The 23570-nt window shown below is 47.1% G+C and overlaps 1 protein-coding gene and 1 pseudogene across 3 annotated transcripts in view; one reads left to right on the top strand and one right to left on the bottom strand.

The window, feature by feature from the left end:
• LOC147093338 (uncharacterized) overlaps positions 1-23570 on the top strand; it is a 174202-nt pseudogene that overhangs the window by 94030 nt on the left and 56602 nt on the right.
• The window catches only part of LOC147093339 (uncharacterized), a 70795-nt gene that overhangs the window by 17041 nt on the left and 30184 nt on the right, over positions 1-23570 (bottom strand). The window contains exon 2 of one of the 3 annotated variants that reach the window (XM_085974280.1): positions 21417-22483. The exons of 1 other annotated variant lie outside the window; for it this stretch is intronic. In XM_085974280.1, the coding sequence (XP_085830406.1) occupies positions 21417-22375 (959 nt within the window). In that variant the 5' untranslated portion in view covers positions 22376-22483. Of the gene's footprint in view, positions 1-13230; positions 13550-21416; positions 22484-23570 lie in introns of those variants that run through there. One more of the 3 variants, XR_015074687.1, reaches the window with a different exon arrangement.

Here is a 23570-nt window from a genome sequence, read left to right as displayed (position 1 = left end):
TCGGAGCCCATATTCCTTCAATCTAGTGAGCACCTGCTCCAGGTTGGCGAGGTGATCACTGTCATTTTCGCCCGTGACCACAGGATGTCGTCCAAATAACACTGGGTCCCTGGAATCCCTTGCAGGACTTGTTCTATTGCCCTTTGCCAAATAGCCGGAGCTGATGCTACCCCGAACACCAGCCGGTTGTATTGGTAGAGACCTTTATGAGTGTTGATCGTGAGGTACTGTTTCGAGGCTTCTTCTACCTCCATTTGCAGGTACGCCTGGGCCAGATCAATCTTAGTGAAGCATTTCCCTCCAGATAGCGAGGCGAAAATATCTTCAATCCGTGGAAGCGGATATTGTACAGTGTGAAGGACTGGGTTCACTGTCACCTTAAAGTCCCCACAGATGCGAACCTTCTTTGGTTCCCCAGGCGTATTACTCAACGACCTCTTCATTACAGGAACGATGGGTGTAGCCCACTCACTCCAGTCCACTTTGGACAGTACTCCTGAACGTTCCAAACCTTCCAGCTCTGCTTCGACGGCTGGGCGGATCGCATAAGGTACCGGTCTGGCCTTAAAAAACTTTGGGCTTGCATTTTCCTCTATTTTGATAGTTGCTGTTATGCCTTTTAGTGTTCCGAGTCCCTGCTGGAACACTTCTTGTGCGTCAGTTAGCATTTTTGACAGTCGTCCAAGGTGTGACGTCATCATCCTTTTTGGCATCTACAGTCAGTGCTTGTATGGAATGCCAATTTAGCTGTATCTTTCAGATCCATTCACATCCTAGTAGTGGTGGTCCTCCATCTGGCAATACATATAGGTCCATTTTTGGTGTTTCCTTGCCGTTATATATAACGTTCACCCTTATTTTTCCTTTGGGGTAGACTTTTTGCCCCGTGTACGTCTTCAAGACAATCTTTGTATCTCTCAAGGGTATATGTGAGAATAGCCGCTTGTAGTCCCTTCGGTTTATGACTGTTAGGGCTGATCCTGTGTCCAATTCCATTTTCACTTGGACTCCTGCTATCTTGAGCGTGACCCAGATAGTTTGGTGATCCTCCATTTTGATCACATTATGTAGTTTCAGACAACCCAGCTCCTTGCTTCCGGAGTCTGTATCACTCTTCTGTTCGTCTGAACTACTCTCCGTCACCTTATGTACCTTCTTGTACTTCTCCTGTGGAGATTTCTTGCTGCTGGTTTTCTTTCCCGACCTGCAGACTCTTGCTATGTGTCCTACTTCTCCACACTGTCTGCACACTTTGTCCTTGAACCAGCAATCATTATGGTCGTGTGTTGTTCTGCCGCAGCGATAGCACTTCACTGTTCCATATGACATTTCATTTGTGCCATATTCTTGCTGCTGCTTCATGTGATACTGCCATAAACGGGTCTTTTTCCGAGTGGCAGGCAGTGACTAGTGGGGTACCGCAGGGATCGGTCCTTGGACCCCAGCTATTCACAATATATATTAATGATCTAGACAAGGGAACTAGATGTAATATCTCCAAATTTGCAGACGACACAAAGCTGGGTGGGCGTGTGTGCTGTGAGGAGGATGCCGAGAAACTCCAATATGATTTGGACAGGTAGGGTGATTGGGCAGAAGCATGGCAGATGCAATATAATGTGGATAAATGTGAGGTTATCCACTTTGGTGTCAAAAACAGGAAGGCAGATTATCATCTGAACGGCAATAGATTGGGAGAAGGGGAAGTGCAACGAGACCTGGGTGTCCTTGTGCACCAGTCGCTGAAGGTAAGCATGCAGGTGCAGCAGGCGGTTAAGAAGGCAAATGGTATGTTGGGCTTCATAGCGAGAGGGTTTGAGTACAGGAACAAGGATGTCTTGCTGCAGTTGTGCAGGGCCTTGGTGAGACCACACCTTGAGTATTGTGTGCAGTTTTGGTCGCCTTATCTGAGGAAGGATATTCTTGCCATGGAAGGAGTCCAGCCAAGATTCACCAGGCTGATACCTGGGATGGCAGGAATGATGTATGAGGAGAGATTGGAGAGATTGGGCTTGTACTCGCTGGAGTTTAGAAGAATGAGAGGGGATCTCATTGAAACTTATAAAATTCTGGCAGGACTGGACAGACTGGATGCAGGGAGGATGTTCCTGATGGTCGGGGAATCCAGAACCAGGGGTCACAGTCTAAGGATAAGGGGTAGGCCTTTTAGGACAGAAATGAGGAGGAATTTCTTCACCCAGAGAGTGGTGAACCTGTGGAATTCTCTACCACAGAAGGAAGTAGAGGCCAATTCGTTAAAAATATTCAAGAAGGAGTTGGATATATTTCTTAAGGCTAAAGGGATCAAGGGGTATGGGAGAAAGCAGGGACCGGGTACTGAACTTGGATGATCAGCCATGATCGCATTGAATGGCGGAGCAGGCTCGAGGGGCCGAATGGCCTACTCCTGCTCCTATCTTCTATGTTTCTATCTCTTATGCGGGACCTTATCGAAAGCCTTTTCAAAGTCCAAATACACCACATCCACTGGTTCTCCCTGATCTATTTTATTAGTTACATCCTATCTTCTATGTTTCTATGTTTCTATACGGTGCAGGAGGAGGCCATTCTGTCCCTCGAGCCTGTTCTGCCATTCAATGAGATCATAGCTGGTCTGCATCCTCACTCCATACACCCGCCTTTGGCCCATATCCCTTAATACCTTTGGTTAACAAAAATCTATCAGTCTCCGATTTAAAATGAACGATTGATCTCCCATCAATTGCCGTTTGCGGAAGAGAGTTTGAAACCTCTACCACCCTTTGTGTGTAGAAGTGTTTCCTAATTTCACTCCTGAAAGGTCTGGCTCTAATTTTTAGACCATGCCCCCTAGTCCTAGAATCCCCAACCAGCGGAAATAGTTTCTCTCTATCGCCCCTCTCTATTTCCCCTCAATATCTTGAAAACTTCCATCAGATCGCCCCTTAACCTTCTAAATTCTAGGGAATACAACCCTAGTTTGTGTAATCTCTCCTCATAACTTAACCCTTGAAGTCTTTGAAAGAGCTCTCCAATTAATCCCACTCCCCTCATATCCCTGCAAATTTTTCCCCTTAAAGTATCGATCCAATTCTCTTTTGAAAGTTACTATTGAATCTGCTTCCACCACCCTTTCAGGCAGCGCATTCCAGATCACAACAACTCGCTGTGTAAAAAAATGTTTCCTCATGTCACCTCTGGTTCTTTTACCGATTATCTTCAGTCTGTGTCCTCTGGTTACCGACCCTCCTGCCACTGGAAACAGTTTCTCTTTATTTACTCCATCGAAAACCTTCATGATTTTGAACGCCTCTATTAAATCTCTCCTTAACCTTCTGCTCTAAGGATAACAATCCCAGCTTCTCCAGTTTTTCCACATAACTGAAGTCCCTCATCCCTGGAACCATCCTGGTAAATCTCCTCTGCACCCTCTCCAAGGCCTTGACATCCTTCCTGAAGTGTGGTGACCAGAACTGGACACAATACTCCAGCTGGTGCCTAACCAGTGATTTATAAAGGTTTAAGAACATAAGAAACAGGAGCAGGAGTCGGCCATTCGAGCCTGCTCCGCCATTCACTGAGATCATGGCTGATCTTCTGCCTCAACTCCATTCACTGGCCCTATCGCCATATCCCTTGATGCCCTTACTAGTCAGAAATCTATTGACTTCTGTTTTGAATATACCCAATGACTGAGCCTCCACAGCCCTCTGGGGTAGAGAATTCCAAAGATTCACCACCCTCTGTGTGAAGAAATTTCTTCTCATCTCAGTCCTGAATGGCCGACCCTTTATCCTGAGGCTGTGGCCCCTGGTTCTAGACACCCCAGCCAAGGAAAACATTCTCCCAGCATCCACCCTATCAAGCCCTGTAATAATTTTGTATGCTTCAATGAGACCCCCTCTCATTCTTCTGAATTTAAGAGTATACAGGCCTAGTTTACTCAATCTCTTCTCATGCGACAGTCCTGCCATCCCAGGAATCAATCTCGTGAACTTTCGTTGCACTCCCTCTGTGGTAAGTATATCCTTCCTTAGGTAAGGAGACCAAAATTGTACACAGTGCTCCAGGTGTGGTCTCGCCAAGGCCCTATATAATTGGAGTAAGACTTCTTTACTCCTGTACTCAAATCCTCTTGTAATGAAGGCCAGCATACCATTTCCCTTCCTAATGACTTGCTGCACCTGCACATTCACTTTCAGTGACTCATGTACAAGGACACCCAGGTCCCTTTGAGCATCTGCATTCCCCAATCTTTCACCATTTAGGAAATATTCTGCCTTTCTGTTTTTTCTACCAAAGTGGATAACTTCACATTTATCCGCATTATATTCCATCTGCCATATTCTCGCCCACTCACTGAGCCTGTCGAGATCCTCTTGAAGCCTCTTCACATCCTCTTCACAACTGACACTGCCACCTAGCTTTGTATCATCAGCAAATTTTGAAATGTTACATTTAGTCCCCTCATCCAAATCATTGATCTAGATTGTGAATAGCTGGGGCCCAAGCACCAATCCTTGTGGTACCCCACTAGTCAAAGCCTGCCATCCTGAAAAAGGTCCGTTTATTCCTACTCTTTGTTTTCTGTCTGTTAACCAATTCTCAATCCGTGCTAGTATATTACCCCCAATTCCATGTGCCCTAATTTTGTTCACCAACCTCTTGTGTGGGACCTTATCGAAGGCCTTCTGAAAATCCAAATACACCACATCTACCGGTTCCCCTTTGTCTACTCCACTAGTTACATCCTCAAAGAACTCCAATAAGTTTGACAAACAGGATTTCCCTTTCATAAATCCATGTTGACTCTGCCCAACCTTACTATTAGTTTCTAAGTGCCCAGTTATTGCATCCTTTATAATAGATTCCAGCATTTTCCCAACTACTGATGTGAGGCTAACAGGTCTGTAGTTCCCCGCTTTCTCTCTCCCTCCTTTCTTAAATAGCGGGGTTACATTTGCTATCCTCCAATCTGCAGGAACCGTTCCAGAATCTATAGAATTTTGGAAGATGACAGCCAATGTATCCACTATTCCAATGGCCACCTCTTTCAAGACCTGTAAGGGGTTTTCCTTGAGAGATGTCTCTGAGGTTTCTCTCTCTAGAGGCCTCTCTCTCTTGCACAGTAAAACCTTGAGTGGTTCGACCCACTCGCCCCTTAGATTCTATACTCTGGACTTTGGGGCAGGAACTACAATGTAGATAAAACTCTTGTAGACCAAGTTTGATGAAACAAAATGAAATTTTATTGCATAAGGAAAAATATCAAATCAAATGCAAGCAGATAAGAGAGTACATGGGAGGGAAAAACACAAACAAATCATAACGACACAGTACTAACTAACGCAAATACAGGCATCTTATACTCTACAAAGATCATCATGAAATAAGGAAACACACAGAACATCGAGGGACAACAACGCATGTTAATTGTACCCTTAAATCCACCTCCTTATTAAACCTATCTAGATCTGATTGTGAAGGGCCAGAAACATGCTCACCAATCCAACTAGGAAGTGCAAGGTTTTGAACCAGTCTGTGTTTTGATCCTTTCAGGCATTCCGTCTCCACGTGGATCGTGGAGCCCCAGCGAGCTGCGCCACACCTCTCTCCTGAGGTGGGGGTCGGGGCCGGCTGGACACCAGCGGCCTGGATGTCGGCGGGGTCGAGGATCGTCGGCTCGAACCTGATCAGAGGAGCCTTGGGCTGGTCTTTAGTTTAATTTTCGTCTCTTCCCGAGCCGGAGTGGCTGGAAGGTTTCTTCTCTTGGGGTTTTATTTTTTTGTTTCTTCTCCCAAGTTGGGTCGATGGCCTCTCGTTTCGGCAACGGCCCGGGGATGGTCGATGATCTCCCGGGGCGGGACGCCGGCTTCGAACAGCCATCCTGATGTTGGCTTAATTCTTCTTCCTCCGATGGTGGAGAGGAGTTTGCTGATCTTCTCCCGAAGCGACTCCTCTTCACCCACTACCACTCAGTCATGTGTTTCTGAGTGTAGCTGTCTCCAACTGTCTCCGCAACTACAACTCCGGTGTCTCCTTCAGTGTCTCTGTACAATTCCAACTCCTCCAGTTATTCCTTTCCTTCAGGAGCCTCCACTTCCCGCCCAAAATCAGGTTAGTCTTTGTTTAACTTTTGGCGGGCTGGGAGCACAGCGGGGTAGTTATTATATTTTAAAATGTTTTAGCTGGCCGGTAAAGGCCCATCTCTGGTCTGAAATGACCTTCATTGTTTTTAATGTCCTGCTGATCTCGTTATCTAGTCCTTGGTGCTGTTCTCATGAATATGAAATTGTCCCCTTTTGTCTGGGTCAACATTTAGATGGCCTCTGTCTCCAGGCTGATCTTGACTGGATCTGCATCTAATCCATATGTATATGTGTGGGTCTGGTTTCGTTCTCTCAGAAACGGCTTCCAGAACTTACTGTGGGTTGAATCCACAAAGCTGTCTGAGGATTCGCAGGAACCATTTTAAAATGTCCCAATAAGCCGGTCACATGGTATGGTGGCCATTTTGTGTGCCCCTTTTTCTGGGCTTCTTTTAAAACAGTCTTTAAAATCATGGCCTCTTCTGTCATTTGACCCTTATTAATACAAAGTCCAATTTTGCGAATCCTACACTGTCCTATGTTCCTAACTAGTGATTTGTAAAGGTTTAGTGTAACTTCCTTGTTTTTGTATTCAATGGCCCTATTTACAAAGCCAAGTATCCCATACGCTTTCTGAACCGCCTCACCAACTTGCCGTGGCACTTTCAAAGATTTGTGAATATGGACCCCCAGGTCCCTCTGCTCTTGCACCCCCTCAAAATAGTCCCATTTAGATTATACGGCCTCTCCCTATTGTTTCTCCCAAACTGCATCACTTCTCACTTATCCTCATTTAATTTTATCTGCCTTGGGTCTGCTCATTTCACAGTCTGTCTCTGTCCTTCTGAAGTCTGCTACTACTATGCTCACTATTTACTACATTGCCAAGTTTTGTATCATCCGTAAACTTCAAAATTGTACACCTATACCCAAGTCCAGGTCATTTATATATAAGAAAAGCAATGGTCCTAATCCCGACGCCTGGGGGAACCCACTGCATACTTCCCTCCAGTCAGAAAAACATCCCTCAGCACTGCTCACTGCCTCCTCTCCCTTAGCCAATTATATACCCAAATTACCATCAGCCCTTTAATTCCCTCTGCTTCTATTTTCCGAGTAAATCTCTTACATGGTACTTTATCAAATGCCTTTTGAAAGTCCATATATATAACATCTACTGCACTACCTTCATCAGCCCTCTGTTACTTCATCAAATAACTCAATCAGGTTAGTCAGACACGATTTACCTTTAACAAATCCATACTGGCTGTCCCTTATTAACCCATGCTTCTCCAAGTGAGAATTAATTTTGTCCTTGACAATGGTCTCTAATCATTCACCCACACTGACATTAGACTGATTGGCCTGTAGTTTATCCCTCTCCCCTTTTTTAACCAGGGGTGTAACATTTGTAATCCTCCAGTCCTCTGTCACCACTCCCATATATCTGAGGAAGATTGAAAGATTGTGGTCAGAGCTTCTGCTGTCTCCACCCTAGCTTCCCTCTGCAATCTAGGATGCATTACATCTGGACCGGGTGACTTGTTAACTTTGAGTGATGACAACCTATTTAGTACCTCCTTTCTATCCATTTTTATCCAATTTCTCTACTCCCCCCTCCTCTACTGTGACATGAACTTCATCTTCTTCTTTTGTGGAGACAGATGCTAAGTACTCATTCAGTACCTCAGCCATGCCCTCTGCCTCTGTATGATGAGCTCCTATTTGGTCCCTAATCGGCCCTACCATTCCTCTATCCTTTTACTTTTCATATGTTTATGGAAGATTTTTGGGTTCTCTTTTATGTTACCCGCTAATCTTTTCTCATATTCTCTCTTTGCCCTTATATCCTGTTTCAATTTCCCCCGCACTCTCTGTATTCTCCTGGTTTTTGACTGTATTCTGTACCTGACATTTGTCGTAAACCTCCTTTTTCTGTTTTATTCTAACCTCGATGTCCTTTGTCATCGGGAGCTCTAGCTTTGGATGGCCCATCTTCCCTCCTTATGGGAATATGCTTGGTTTGTACCTGAACTATCTCAGCCTTGAAGACCTGCCATTGGTCATTCACTGTTTTCCTGGACAATCTTTGTTTCCAGTCCACCTGTGCTCGATCCCTTCTCAAATCACTGAAATTGGCTCTCTTCCAGTTGGGTATTTTCACCATTGATTCTTCTTTGTCCCTTTCCATAACTACTTTAAACCTAATGATATTGTGATCACTGTTAACCAGATCCCTCCTGTCCCAGAACCGATGAGAGACCCTTTAAATGTTCTGACTGTGCAAAGAGGTTTCAGAGTTCATCCCACCTGCTGAGTCACCAGCGATTCATACAGATCCTCAAAGAAAGGAAAATGTTTTAGAAAGGCTGGCGACACTAAAGATTCGTAGCCATCTCAGAGTAGTGTCCCTTTAATTACAATCTTGCGGAACAAGAAGAATCGCTGTCCCTTTAACTACCACAAATCCCTGTGTGGAGGAGAGGGGAGATACAGTCTGTCCCAGTAACTGTCGCAGAACAGAATAAACGACCCTGTCCCATAAGGGTTTGACCCTCCCCCACTCCCTGCTTTTCCTCAAGTGTCTCATTCTTAAATTTCTCATCCTTGTTTTCAAATCCCTCCATGGCCTCGCCCCTCCCTATCTCTGTAATCTCTTCCAGCCTCTACAACCTCCGAGATATCTGCACTCCTCTAATTCTGGCCTCTTGAGCATCCCCGATTTTAATCACTCCACCATTGGCGGCCGTGCCTTCAGCTGCCTGGGCCCTGAGCTCTGGAATTCCTTCCCTAAACCTCTCCATCTCTCTATCTCCTTCTTTAAGATGCTCCTTAAAACCTACTTCTTTGACCAAGCTTTTGGTCATCTGCCCGAATATCTCATGTGGCTCGGTGTCAAATTTTGTTTTCTAATGCTCCTGTGAAGAGCCTTGGGATGTTTTACTACATTAAAGGCGTTGTTGTTTCCTGAAACTAATAATAAATTCCGCAGAGGGAAAAAAACTTGTACTTTTACTCCCAAATATTAAAAAGTTTGTTCCACAGAAGCACGGGGTTTATCTGCTTTTATTGATGAATTTAAAGTCTCTATTAAAACCTGAGCCAGTGTGTTGTGAGCCAAAGAGCCTTGTGTCCAATGCGGGGAATAAAGGCCCACAGCCTCCCCTGGCCCCGAACAAGGGACTGGAGAAACTCGCTGCCCTGTGGATCAGACAATCAGCCGGCGCTAGTCCCGCCCCTTGGGCTCCCCGATTGGCTGGAGGACCTGCCGCTAGCTCGCTCCTCCAGCCCCGCCTACTGGGTGCCGCTAGTCCCACCCCTTGGGCTCCCCAATTGGTTGGAGGACCTGCCGCCGGCTCGCTCCTCCAGCCCCGCCCACTGGGTGCCGCTAGTCCTGCCCCTCGGGCTCCCCGTTTGGTTGGAGGAACCGCCGCCGGCTCGCTCCTCCAGCCCCGCCCCGCTCGCTCCCTGTTGGTCGGAAGCTCCCATCAATCAGGCCCTGGGCTCGGGTCACATGTCCCTCACCGACTTTACAGAGAAAGCCCCGCACGGTCGCCGGGCGGAGATGCAGGTCGGCGGGAGCGGGGCCGGGAGATTAATAAACTGTGGGTAGGCCGCATCGCAGAGTTTATAAAGTTGGAGGATGTTCTCAGGCCCGAATGAGATCCAGCGGCCGAATGTGTTCCGCCGGATGGCAGCGGTGAGGCTTTTTCTCGGTGACAGGCCCGGGTTAGGCGCCGCCATCTTGGTGGAGGAAAGACAGACTGGTTCCACCTGCAGCACAGCGCATGTGTGGCCATCTTGGTACAGGAACAGAGAGTGGGCGGGGCTTCAGGGTCCCAGTGACCAGGAGAGACAATCATTGACTCATTGATTTTATTCTCACTCTGCGCACAGCAGGTGGAGAACTGAAGGTTTCAGGGTCCCAGTGACCAGGAGAGACAATCATTGACTCATTGATTTTATTCTCACTCTGCACACAACAGGTGTAGAACTGAACCCAACCAGAGCAGAGGGAGGGAGAAAACTGGGAGTGGAGGAAAGAAATGTTGGAGATGGTGCGATGGGTTTGGATTTCAGCACAGGGAGGCGGGAGAGTGTGTGGGATGGGGATTTACAGCTTTGGGGTTAAAATGTGTTATTTTGGTCATATTTCTATATTTGCCATTTTCTGCCCACAGGGCAATCACAGTGCACTGACCAACACCTTAGCTTGTCAGAATAGGGCAGGTGGAACCGAGCCAGAGGCAGCTCTGGGACTTCATCTTCTGAGCATTGGGTTGGGAAACAAGAATTCCATTGTTTATTGGGCCCTGGGCGAGCACTGCCCTCCCTCCCACAATTTTAATATTTTGATGCATCTGTCTATTTATATACTGGAATGTTTTAATTGCTTTCATAGCAAAATGCATTTATTATTAAACCTTCACAGAAGGCAACTGTGGTAATAATTGAGTAAAACTCATAGAGTTGTCGGGATCTGGAACGCTCTACCTGAAAAGGTCATGAGCTGATTCCATCAATGATTTTAAAAGGGAGTTGGGCGGGTCCTTGAGGATGAGGATCTTACAGGGTTACGGACAACAAGCAGGGATGTGGGACGAAGCACGAGTGCTCTTTCTAAGAGCCAGCACAGGCACGATGGGCCGAATGGCCTCCTTCGTGCTGTACGTTTCCATGATTCTATGAAAACTAACAGAACCAAACAAAGAAATGATCTTCCTTCGTTATTGATCATTTCACTAAATTTCAACAGAGTTCTCTATACACCAACAACAACTTACATTTATATAGAGCTTTTAAAACATCTGAAGGCACTTTGCAGTAGGGTAATGTGATGAAATAACTGTGTTCTGGCATTTGTATTGTCTGTTGTTGTTGTACTTGTTAATGTCTGGAATGTTCTACAGGTGTAGCCACTAATGCTCCTCCCTAGCCCCGCCCCTCTGGATCCTTCCAGATTGGTGTGAGTCTTACTCATAAGGGCTGGGTCGGTGATGAATGATGGTTGCCCTGTGTTAACTCGATGCCATGTTCTTACTTAATAAAAGCCTTTAGTTTTAAGCTTTAACCTCTTGGATTCAGGCAGTTATTTGGCACATCAATTTTATTAAGTAACAACTTTTGCAAGATGGGTCGATTTTTGAAACCAGAGTGTCTGGATATCGATCCCCATTCGGCAGATGCGTTGAAGAAATTTACACATTGGCTTCGATGTTTTGAACACTTCATCGCATCGTTCGATCCGACGGTTAACAAGTTGGGTCTTCTAACCAACTTGGTAAGTCATCAAACTTACTTTATAATTGAAGATATTACTACATATGAAGAGGCCCTCGCAGCCCTTAAGGCCCAGTACCTTAAGTCGGTTAATGAAGTATACGCCAGGTATTGTTTGTCTACTCGCAGGCAATTACCCGAGAAATCCCTGGGCGATTTCCTGCAGGGTCTTAAGGCTTTGGCTAAGGATTGCAACTATAAGGCTGTCTCTGCCATATTGTATCAGGAAGAAGCCATCCGCGATTCTTTCATATCTGGCCTCCGATCTAATTATATTAGACAGAGACTCCTTGAGAATGACTCATTAGTTTTAAAAACGGTCGTCGCTACTGCTCAATCATTAGATGTAGCCCAGAAGAATTTAGAAGTGTATGCATCAGCCCATGTGTCTCTCTCAGCCTCGTGCGTTCCGAGTATGGAGGCATCCATAACACCAAAGGAGCCTCCACTTAATCCTATTGTTGCGGCTGTACCCCATGGGTCTAAGTGTTATTTTTGTGGCCAATCTAAACACCCCAGGCAAAGATGCCCAGCCAGAGAGGCTACCTGTTTTAAATGTAAGAAACGGGGACATTTTCGTAAAGTGTGTAAGGGTAATCCTGTACCCGATGTCTTCTCTGCTGCCGCCTATCGTTTTACTCTAGCCTCGGTTACGGTTGACCAGACCATACCGTGTTCCTTGTCGAAATCTATGATGGCCATCAAGATTAATGGTCGTCCTACTGGGTGTTTGATAGACTGTGGCAGTACTGAAAGTTTTATACACCCCAACCTTGTTAACTCCTGTTCATTGAAGGTGTATCCTACTCGAAGTGAAATCACGATGGCATCCAAGTTCCTTACTTCGGAGGTAACTGGATATTGTAAAGTCACATTGACCGTTAAGGACACAGAGTATAAGGACTTTAAACTCCTCATATTACCTCAGTTGTGTGTGAACTTAATTTTAGGCTTGGACTTCCAGTGTCAGCATGAGAGCGTCACCCTTAAGTATGGTGGATCCCAGCCTCCGCTCACAGTCTGCAGCCTTTCTACTTTAAAAATAAGTCTGCCTTCTTTGTTCGTGAACCTTGCTCGTAATTGTAGACCTATAGCGACTAAGAGTCGACGGTATAGTTCAGAAGATAAAAAATTTATAAAAGAGGAAGTGGAAAGGCTTCAACGGGAGGGAATCATCGAACACAGTAATAGCCCGTGGCGTGCCCAGGTGGTGGTGGTTAAAACTAATGAAAAGAAAAGACTTGTGGTCGATTGTAGTCAGACTGCAGTCAGACTATAAACTTGTATACCCAATTAGACGCCTATCCTTTGCCTCGTATTTCTGAGATGGTGAACCAGATAGCTCAGTACCGCGTGTTCTCCACCACTGATTTAAAGTCTGCCTACCATCAACTCCCCATCAAAATAGAAGACCGACCTTATACGGCCTTCGAAGCTAATGGGCGCCTGTACCAATTCCTTAGGGTGCCCTTTGGAGTGACAAATGGGGTATCCGTCTTCCAACGGGAGATGGATCGTATGGTGGATGAATATGCATTGGAAGCAACATTCCCGTACCTGGACAATGTTACTATCTGTGGCCGCGACCAACGGGAGCATGATCAAAATCTCGCGAAGTTCCTAGAGACTGCAAAGAGGTTAAACCTGACCTACAACGAAAACAAGTGTACCTTCAATACTACACGTTTGTGCATTCTTGGTTGCGTTGTGGAGAATGGGGTAACCGGGCCAGATCCTGGAAGATTACGCCCACTTAAGGAATTACCTTTACCTCACACTGTAAAAGCTTTAAGGTGTCTGGGATTCTTCTTGTACTATGCCCAGTGGGTGGCTAGCTACTCAGATAAAGTCCAACCTCTTATTAAGTCGACGTCTTTTCCGCTATCGGTGGAAGCTCAGGAGGCTTTCTTTAATATCAAATGGGACATTGAGAAGGCAGTGGTATGTGCCGTGGATGAGAAGATCCCTTTTCAAGTGGAAAGTCAATGCATCTGATTTTGCGTTGGCAGCAACTCTTAACCAAGCTGGTAGACCAGTAGCTTTCTTCTCTCGTGCATTGCAAGGACCAGAAGTTCGACATTCTTCAGTGGAAAAGGAGGCACAGGCGATTATCGAAGCAGTCAGGTATTGGAGACATTATCTCGCTGGCCAACGTTTTACGCTTATTACTGACCAGTGACCTGTGGCCTTTATGTTCAATACTAAGCAGAGAGGCAAGATCAAAAATGATAAGATTTTAAGATGGCGAATAGAACTGTCAACATATGACTATGATATTCAGTACAGGCCTGGAGTATTCAATGAGCCATCGGATGCTTTGTCATGAGGAGTATGTGCTAGTCTAGGTATAGATAAGCTTCAAAGTCTCCATGACGCACTCTACCACCCTGGGGTTACCAGAATGAACCACTTCATTAAGTCCCACAATCTACCCTATTCTATTGAGGAGGTCCGGACAATGACCAGAACCTGTCGTGTTTGTGTTGAATGCAAACCCCGCTTCTATAAGCCGTCCAAGCCAGCTCATCTTATTAAAGCAACTCGACCATTTGAGCGTTTGAGTCTCGATTTTAAAGGTCCCCTTCCATCGAGCGACCGTAATGTCTATTTTTTTAATATTATAGATGAGTACTCTCGGTTCCCTTTTGTTATCCCCTGTCCGGATGTGACCAGTGCTGTTGTAATTAAATGCCTCTGCCAACTGTTTTCCTTGTTTGGCATGCCTAACTATATACATAGTGATAGGGGTTCTTCCTTTATGAGCGAAAAATTGCGACAGTTTTTGCTATCGAGTAGAACTACCAGCTATAACCCTCGTGGTAATGGTCAGGTCAAGAAAGAAAATGCGACAGTGTGGAAGGCTATCGTATGGTCTCTGAAGTCGCGAGGCCTGCTGACCTCTCACTGGCAGGATGTCCTGCCAGACATGCTGCATTCCATAAGGTCTCTTTTGTGTACAGCGACGAATGCCACCCCTCATGAAAGGATGTTTAGCTTTCCAAGAAAAGCTACTGAGTACTGTTACCCACATGGTTGACGACCACGGGCCCTGTGCTGTTGCGCAGACATGTGAGAGGCCACAAGACAGATCCACTGGTGGAGGAAGTACAACTCCTCCATGCTAATCTGCAGTATGCGTATATTCAATATTCGGATGGGCGAGAGGATACAGTCTCGATTAAAGATCTTGCACCTGCTGGACCTTGAAAAGAGTTCGACTCTGAGTAGAGTTTTCAATCATGGTATTGGACCTTCAGAGACACAAACCCTCAGTGTGGAAAACACTGATGATTCTGGGAATTCGAATGAACTGGACTTAGTACCCTGGGAGGAGCCTCAGCAAGAGTTACGTCATTCCCAGTGGACTATCAGACCTCCTGACAGACTGAATCTATAGCAGGGGGTGAATGTGATGAAATAACTCTGTGTTCTGGCATTTGTATTGTCTGTTGTTGTTGTACTTGTTAATGTCTGGAATGTTCTACAGGTGTAGCCACTAATGCTCCTCCCTAGCCCCGCTCCTCTGGATCCTTCTGGATTGGTGTGAGTCTTACTCATAAGGGCTGGGTCAGTGATGAATGATGGTTGCCCTGTGTTAACTCAATGCCATGTTCTTACTTAATAAAAGCCTTTAGTTTTAAGCTTTAACCTCTTGGATTCAGGCAGTTATTTGCCACATCAGGTAATAAGACAATAATCAACACACATATTTTGTTTGTGGTCCAGTGCACTGACACAAAGTTCCTTCACAACTGTAACAATTTTATTGCGGTTGCTGTGAAGGCTGCGCTCACTCTGCTCGTACACCTGGTCTCCAAAGGAGACAAAACAGGACTAATGCTGCCGAGCTCAGCTCTTTTTGATCAGAAAATATCAACTGTTTCGCCTCGCCAGGAAATGCACAAAAGAGGCAGCAGTGCTCATTGGCTGCCCAGGAAAGTCCTATTTAGATTAAACTCCTTCACCCAGAGGGTGCTGAGAATGTGGAACTTGCTGCCACAGGGAGTAGTTGAGGCGAAGAGCATGGATGTATTTAAGGGGAAGCTGGATAAACACATGGGAGAAAGGAATAGAAGGAGATGCTGATAAGTTGAGATGAAGAGAGATGGGAGGAGGCTCGTGTGGAGCATAAACACCACATGGACCGATTGGCCTGTTTCTGTGCTGTACAATCTGTGTAATTCTATGTAATAAGAGAGGAGAGAATGTTCCATAGAAACTAGAATTATCTGTTCCAAATTTTAATCCTGAACTTACAGTGATGTCTTTTGTAAACTGCTTTTACAGGGAATATCAGCCTTTGAATGTGGAAGGAGAAATGTTTGCCTGTTCTGTCTGTGGGAAAAGATTTCGAAGATCGGTGTGACTGGAAAAGCACCGAGACACACACACCCGAGTGAGAGTGTTCCAGTGCACTGACTGTGGAAAGAGCTTTAACCAGTTACAGTCTGAAAAAACATCGCACCGTTCACAGCGGGGAGAAACCGTACATGTGTTGTGTGTGTGGATGAGGCTTCAACTGATTCAGCTCCATGTCCCAGCTGGAAACTCATCGACGCAGCGAGAGGCCGTTCACCTGCTCCGAGTGTGGGAAGGGATTCACTAATTCATCCAACCTGCTGATACACCAGCACATTCACACTGGGGAGAGACCGTTCACCTGCTCCATGTGTGAGGAGGGATTCACTAATTCATCCAACCTGCTGATAAACCAGCACATTCACACTGGGGAGAGACCATTCACCTGCTCCGTGTGTGAGAAGGGATTCACTAATTCATCCAACCTGCTGATACACCAGCACATTCACACTGGGGAGAGACCGTTCACCTGCTCCGTGTGTGAGAAGGGATTCACTAATTCCTCTGACCTTCTGAGACACCAGCGCTTTACACTGGGGAGAGGCCATTCACCTGCTCCGTGTGTGAGAAGGGATTCACTAATTCCTCTGACCTTCTCAAGACACCAGCGCATTCACACTGGGGAGAGGCCATTCACCTGCTCCGTGTGTGGAAAGGGATTCAATCAGTCATCCAACCTGCTGACACACCTGCGAGCTCACACTGGGGAGAGACCATTCACCTGCTCCGTGTGTGAGAAGGGATTCACTAATTCATCCAACCTGCTGATACACCAGCACATTCACACTGGGGAGAGACCGTTCACCTGCTCCGTGTGTGAGAAGGGATTCACTAATTCCTCTGACCTTCTGAGACACCAGCGCTTTACACTGGGGAGAGGCCATTCACCTGCTCCGTGTGTGAGAAGGGATTCACTAATTCCTCTGACCTTCTCAAGACACCAGCGCATTCACACTGGGGAGAGGCCATTCACCTGCTCCGTGTGTGGAAAGGGATTCAATCAGTCATCCAACCTGCTGACACACCTGCGAGCTCACACTGGGGTGAGGCCGTTCACCTGCTCCGTGTGTGGGAAGGGATTCACTCAGTCGTCCACCCTGCTGACACACCAGCGAGTTCACACCGGGGAGAGACCGTTCACCTGCTCAGTGTGTGAGAAGGGATTCAATCAGTCATCCAACCTGCTGGCACACCAGCGAGTTCACGCCGGGGAGAGGCCGTTCACCTGCTCAGTGTGTGAGAAGGGATTCAATCAGTCATCCAACCTGCTGAGACACCAGCAAGTTCACAAGTGACTACAGAGGTTCGATTCTGCTGTTATTGCTGCTGTTAGTCACATCCAGGACTGAACCATGTTCATTCTGACAGTTGGGGTTTGTTTCTGCTGATGTTAATAACCCCTATAACTGGGCTGGATTTTAATATTCTGGATATATAGCTGATTGAGTTGTCGGGGCAACAGTGTCCCTTTAAGAACTGCTGTCCGATCTTTCCCCTTAATTTCTGATGCGTGTCCCTGAAATATTTTACAATAAAATTATGAACTTTTACTTCAATCGTATATTAATCTTTGCTATAAAATCTACAATTCATTGTCTGAAAGATTCCATTGATTATCATCTCCAATTAGAAAGTGCTGATTAATCCTCGCTGACAACTCTTACTGACTTGCACATTACACACAGTGACACCTCCATTATCCACCAGAAAGAAGGGGAATGGGAATTGGTGGAGAATCGAGAGTCCCCAAATGTTGCCCCTCCCGTCTGGTACAGCAATCACCTCGGCATGGGAATGGAGACAAGTCCAGTTATAGTGATGGGATGAGTTAAAGGTATTTACTCAGACGGGCAGAAGGTGGGAAGTGGTGTTCCACGGGGATCAGTGCTGGGACCACTGTTGTTCACCATTTACATGAATGATTTGGACTTGGGAATCAGAAGTACAATTTCAAAATTTGCTGATGACACTAAATTGGGGGGTGTAGTTAATACTGAGGAAGACTGCGATAGCATCCTTGTAGAATTATTCAGTTGTGTTCAGTAAATAGCAGCATCTTTTAATTTGCTTTGACTGATCACAGCACTATATAGTTATGTGAAAAACAGAAATTATTAACAGCTCCCAATTTCAGAATTGTCAGATTCAAACTCAACTTCTTCCAAGTACAATCTAACATTTCAAAAATTGTAATGGATGTAGGCGAGATATTAGGACTGTTGTCTAACACAATCCAAACACAGTGACACACAGACAGATGGGCAGGTGTAGCTTCACAGCGAATCCTTTCAAGCCTCACTAAAAAGTGGCAGACTGACAATCCATTGTCCACTAATGGAGTTGTGATCTTTGTAAATTAAGCAATGGAAATGTGTCAAAGAGTTGATTAACAGAGTGGGGCATCATCTTCCTTTGATTTCTATTTCTGACACCAGGCAACAGAAAAAGGTCATTACAACACGACATAAACAGACTCTTCAGGTGTGAGACATCAGACTTCAGAACAACACGTCTGCCAGCTCTGGCCACAAACCTCAGTACAGTCAACCTTTCAGCAGCTGCAGCCCTGATTAAATAACTAGTAGTTTAACATGTCTAGTAGAACTTTTGTATCAAAATAGAAGAAATGTATTTGTGACACACACACAATTAATAATTAAATCACAATGTGATTGTGAGGATCGATTATCGCATCTTGATACCTTCCGTGTCCACCGGTCGAGGAAGGTATCAAGTGAACCGGTGGACACCGCCTGCTCCCTCTCCAGGGCCACCCGGGCAGGGACAAGACCATGGGAGAGAGGCAGGCAGCCAGAGTGACCCCCATGGGCCCCGCCCATCCAGGGCCTACAAATTGCTGTTTTCACCAGGCCCAAGAGCAGGTCCAGAAGATCCTCCCACTTACCCACCCCCACTCCGCACCAGGCGGCCAAAGATTAGGATCGTGGGGCTAAAGTGTAACCAAGAGTTGAGGAGCAGCCCCTTCAGGGAACTATACAGGGGCTGCAACCTCTCACACTGAATATATACATGGCCCGTGGACTCCTCTAGGCCGCAGAAAACACGTCTGACCTTGGAGTCCGGAAAAGAGCTTAAACTGTTGCACATGACAGCTCCCTGTAACAGTCTCCACCCCAGATCCCCAATGGTGCTGGGAAGGACTCCCACAGAGAGAGCCCTCCACTGGGGAACCTCGCCTCCGCCGGACAGCAAGATGACCCGCCAGTCTGATTGAGATTGGGCAATAAACAAAATTAATCAATAAATGACACAGAAACCCGAGTCCCCGGGTCCTCAGCCCTGGTGTGAAGTACGCTGGCCACCAATTTTCCGTTACTAACTCGCACCTCAGGCCCCGCCCAGTCTGGTTTAATTACTAAATGTTTTCTAACTCGGGTTCAGGCCTGTCATTCTGAGGGAAACAAGGCCTCATTTATTGGTGTGTCCCACCCGAGCGGCTGTTAATGGCTTTAATAAACTGGTAGCAAGGTTTTTTTAAAGGTGGAAAGAGGTGAAAAATGCAACTAGCGATGCCTCAAAACTCACGGACAGGGAAATCCACCTCATCAGCGCCCCTGCCACAGGACTCAATATCCACCCCCTCCACCACTGGTGCACTGTGTCTGCAGTATGTACGGTCTACAAGATGACCACGGTCAGGCCGTGTGGAGTCAAGGGCCAGGCAGCAGAATGGATGGAAAGATCGCTACAAACTTCCCTTAACTCCAACCCTCTGATTTCTGTTTTGTAGCCAGCTTTCCATCCATTCTGCTACCTGGCCCTTCACTCCACACGGCCTGACCTTGGTCATCTTGTCGATCTTACATACTGTTTATGGATAGCAAGCTGGTCACAAAACAGAAAACAGAGAGTAGGGGTTGGGAGTAGCTACTCAGACTGGCAAAAGGTGGGAAGTGGTGTTCCACAGGAATCGGTACTGGGATCACTGTTGTTCACCATTTACAGAAACGATTTGGACTCGGGAATCAGAAGAACAATTTCAAAATTTGTCGATGATACCAAATTGGGAGGTAGGGTTAATACTGAGGAAGACAAAATGCAAGACATTAATAAATTTCAGAATGGGCGTGTAATTGGCAAATGAATTTCACTATAGGTCAGTGTGAGGTGGTGTGTTTTGGTGGGAAGAATAAGGAGGCCACTCACTATTTGGACAAGGGGGTGAAATTGGGTTGCTTTGTGCCTCCTGTGATATTCAACGGGAGGTTAGCGGTGGCGGTAGACGGTAGCACCCCGCAGCACTGCACCGCTGGCAATGACGTCATCGCCATGTGCAGCACCCCGGCTGCAACCTTGGGTTGCGACCCCTGACCTATCGCCTGACGATATGTCCGACAGGGTCAGGGGTTGTTTCTGCAGCCGTGGCGGCACCACTTAAAGGGCAGGTGTCGGGCGGCAACTTTTTATTTTGGCCGACTGCCAGCACCTGCCCCCTTCCCCTTTCTTCTTTGGGGTGCCGGCCACGATCGCTCAGCCCGGCGTTCCTCTTGATCCGACACCCCGCTCCCCGGTGGTCCAGCAGGGCCCCGGTGTGCGCAGTGCTAGGCTCCTCCCCTTTAATCAGGGAGGGAGGTCTGCTATGACGCGGTGCTATGTGCCGATGGGCGTGGCGCTGTTACACGAAGTGCCGGGAAATTCATTGGTAGCGCCCCAAGAGGGAGGGGAGCGCTTCCAGTAGCACCCCACCTCCTGCCTGGGGCGCTACCACTGAGTTTAATGCACAGGGGCACTAAATTTTTCGGGGGGCTAAAATTAGCCCCGGTGACGTTAGCGACCCAAAGGGGGCACCACCGAATTTCCCCCTAAGAGTCTAAATGGGCTGGAGGAGCAGAGGGATCCAGGGATACAGATACACAAATCACTAAAAGTAGCAACACAGGTTAATAAGGCCATTAAACAAAAAGCACTGGGGTACATTCCTAAAGGAACCTTCTGTTCCGTGCCTAGGAGCTCTGAACCATGGCAGAGAGCGGCTGGGACACGTTTCTCACACGCCTCGAGATTAACCCTCATGGGGACTTTGCTGTCAGTGAAGAGAGACGAGAAAGACCAAAGTGCCATTTGCCCCTCTCAGTGTGGCCCTGAAGGACTGTGTCCAGGCTGGAGTTCTGTTCCCGCCGTACGATCCTCCCCCAGATTGTCCTTTCTGAGCTCCAGCCAGGTGATGCTAAACACTCAGGTGGGAAAGAAGAAAATCTACAATAATGTGTTTAAAACAAAGCTGGTTTATTTGACATCTATCCAGCCGTTATAGGGGTTATTAACATCAGCAGAAACAAACCCCAACTGTCAGAATGAACATGGTTCAGTCCTGGATGTGATTAACAACAGCAATAACAGCAGAATCCAACCCCTGCAGTCACTTGTGAACTCACTGGTGTGTCAGCAGGTTGGATGACTGAGTGAATCCCTTCCCACACTCAGAGCAGGTGAATGGCCTCTCCCCAGTGTGAGTGCGCTGGTGTACCGTGAGCTCAGATGATCGCCTGAACCCAGTCCCGCAGTGAGAGCACCTGAATGGTCTCTCGTCAGTGTGAACACGTCGATGGCATATCAGTTCCCTGGAACTTTTAAAGCACTTCCCACAGTCCGAGCAATTAAAAGGTCTCTCATCAGTGTGAACTCGCTGATGATTCAGCAGGTTGGATGAATTAGTGAATCCCTTCCCACACTCAGCAGGTGAACGGCCTCTCTCCAGTGTGAACTCGCTGATGATTCAGCAGGTTGGATGACTTAGTGAATCCCTTCCCACACTCAGAGCAAGTGAACGGCCTCTCCCCAGTGTGAACACGCTGGTGTCTCAGTAAGTGGGATGACCGAGTGAATCCCTTCCCACACTCAGAGCAGGTGAACGGCCTCTCCCCGGTGTGAATACGCTGGTGTCTCAGTAGGTGGCATGACTGAGTGAATCCCTTCCCACACTCAGAGCAGGTGAACCCACTCTCTCCAGTGTGAACATGCTGGTGTGTCAGTAGGCGAGATGAAACAGTGAATCCCTTCCCACACTCAGAGCAGGTGAACGGCCTCTCCCCGGTGTGAACACGCTGGTGTATCAGCAGGTTGGATGACTGAGTGAATCCCTTCCCACACTCAGAGCAGGTGAACGGCCTCTCCCCGGTGTGAACACGCTGGTGTATCAGCAAGTGAGATGACCGAGTGAATCCCTTCCCACACTCAGAGCAGGTGAACGGCCTCTCCCCGGTGTGAATACGCTGGTGTGTCTGAAGTTCAGATGACTGAGTGAATCCCTTCCCACACTCAGAGCAGGTGAACGGCCTCTCCCCGGTGTGAACACGCTGGTGTACCAGCAGGTTGGATGACTGAGTGAATCCCTTCCCACAGTCAGAGCAGGTGAACGGCCTCTCCCCGGTGTGAACACACTGGTGTATCAGCAAGTGGGATGACTGGGCGAATCCCTTCCCACACACAGGGCAGGTGAACGGCCTCTCTCCAGTGTGAACACGCTGGTGTGTCTGAAGTTCAGATGACTGAGTGAATCCCTTCCCACACTCAGAGCAGGTGAACGGCCTCTCCCTGGTGTGAATGCGCTTGTGTGTCGATAGGCTAGAGGGGTGGCTGAAGCCTCGTCCACACACAGAACACGTGTACGGTTTCTCCCCGCTGTGAACGGTGCTTTTTGCTTCCATGTTCAGAGGCCGATGATATTCAGATCCGATGAGTCGAGTGACTCTGTCAGATCTTGACGTGATGTTTGGTTTGAGTTTCCTGTCTGTAAATCCTCCCCTTCCAGTGCCCTGTAAAATTAATTTAAAACAGGGAGCGTGAGAGACAACCCACAAGAAAACAAAGGCAGGTTGTGAAATTCAGCTCAGTGTATCTGGTCAATTGTGGGGCCGGCCCTAGAAAAAAGTGACCATGAAAGCTGCTGGATTGACATAAAAACCCAACTGGTTCACTGATGTCCTTCAGGGAAGGGAATCCGCCACCTGGTCTGGGCCTGCACAAGACTCTGGCCTCTATGGGAGGAGAGAGAGAGAGAGGTGGGAGTGGGAGGGGGCGAAGGAAAGGAACTTTATACATCTGCAACTCGACCAGAACTTTGACAGAACATCCCTAACCCGCAACCTCCACCACCTAGAAGGACAAGGGCAGCTGTTGCATGGGAGCACCATCACCTCCAAGTTCCCCTCCAAGTCACACACCATCCTGACTCAGATATATTCATCGTTGCTGGGTCATAATCCTGGAACTCCTTACCGAACAACATTGTGGGAATACCTTCACCACACGGACTGCAGTAGTTCAAGAAGGTGACTCACCACCCCCTTCTCAACGGGAAACTGGGGATTGGCAATATTTGCTGCTCTTGCGAGCTACGCCCACATCCCAAGAATGAATTAAAACAAATCTGTAGATGTAAACTGGATTAAAAGCCTGTACAGAAATACTTGTTCCTAAAACAATACTCTTTTACATTGTACGGACAGTGTCTGATTAACAACCTAATCTCCCCCAGAATCCACCTCCCTTGACAGTCTCACATTGGAAATTGTTGGGTCCTCCTGGGCTCAGAACAACTGGCGGTTAAACCCAGCATCTTCTCCTCCATCTCCACTCCAGCTCAAACTGAAGCATAGAAACATACAAACATAGAAGATAGGAGCAGGAGTAGGCCATTCGGCCCCTCGAGCCTGCTCCGCCATTCAATGCGATCATGGCTGATCATCCAAATTCAGTACCCGGTCCCTGCTTTCTCCCTATACCCCTTGATCCCTTTAGCTTTAAGAAATATATCCAACTCCTTCTTGAATATATTTAATGCATTGGCCTCTACTGCCTTCTGTGGTAGAGAATTCCACAAGTTCACCACTCTCTGGGTGA

The sequence above is a fragment of the Somniosus microcephalus genome, unplaced genomic scaffold (assembly GCF_052327205.1).
Source record: "Somniosus microcephalus isolate GS21.2 unplaced genomic scaffold, FLI_Smic_1.0 unresolved_chr1, whole genome shotgun sequence".
NCBI lineage: Eukaryota > Metazoa > Chordata > Chondrichthyes > Squaliformes > Somniosidae > Somniosus > Somniosus microcephalus.
The sequence above is the reverse complement of the archived record's forward strand: the minus strand, read 5'-3'. Positions and strand labels throughout refer to the sequence as shown.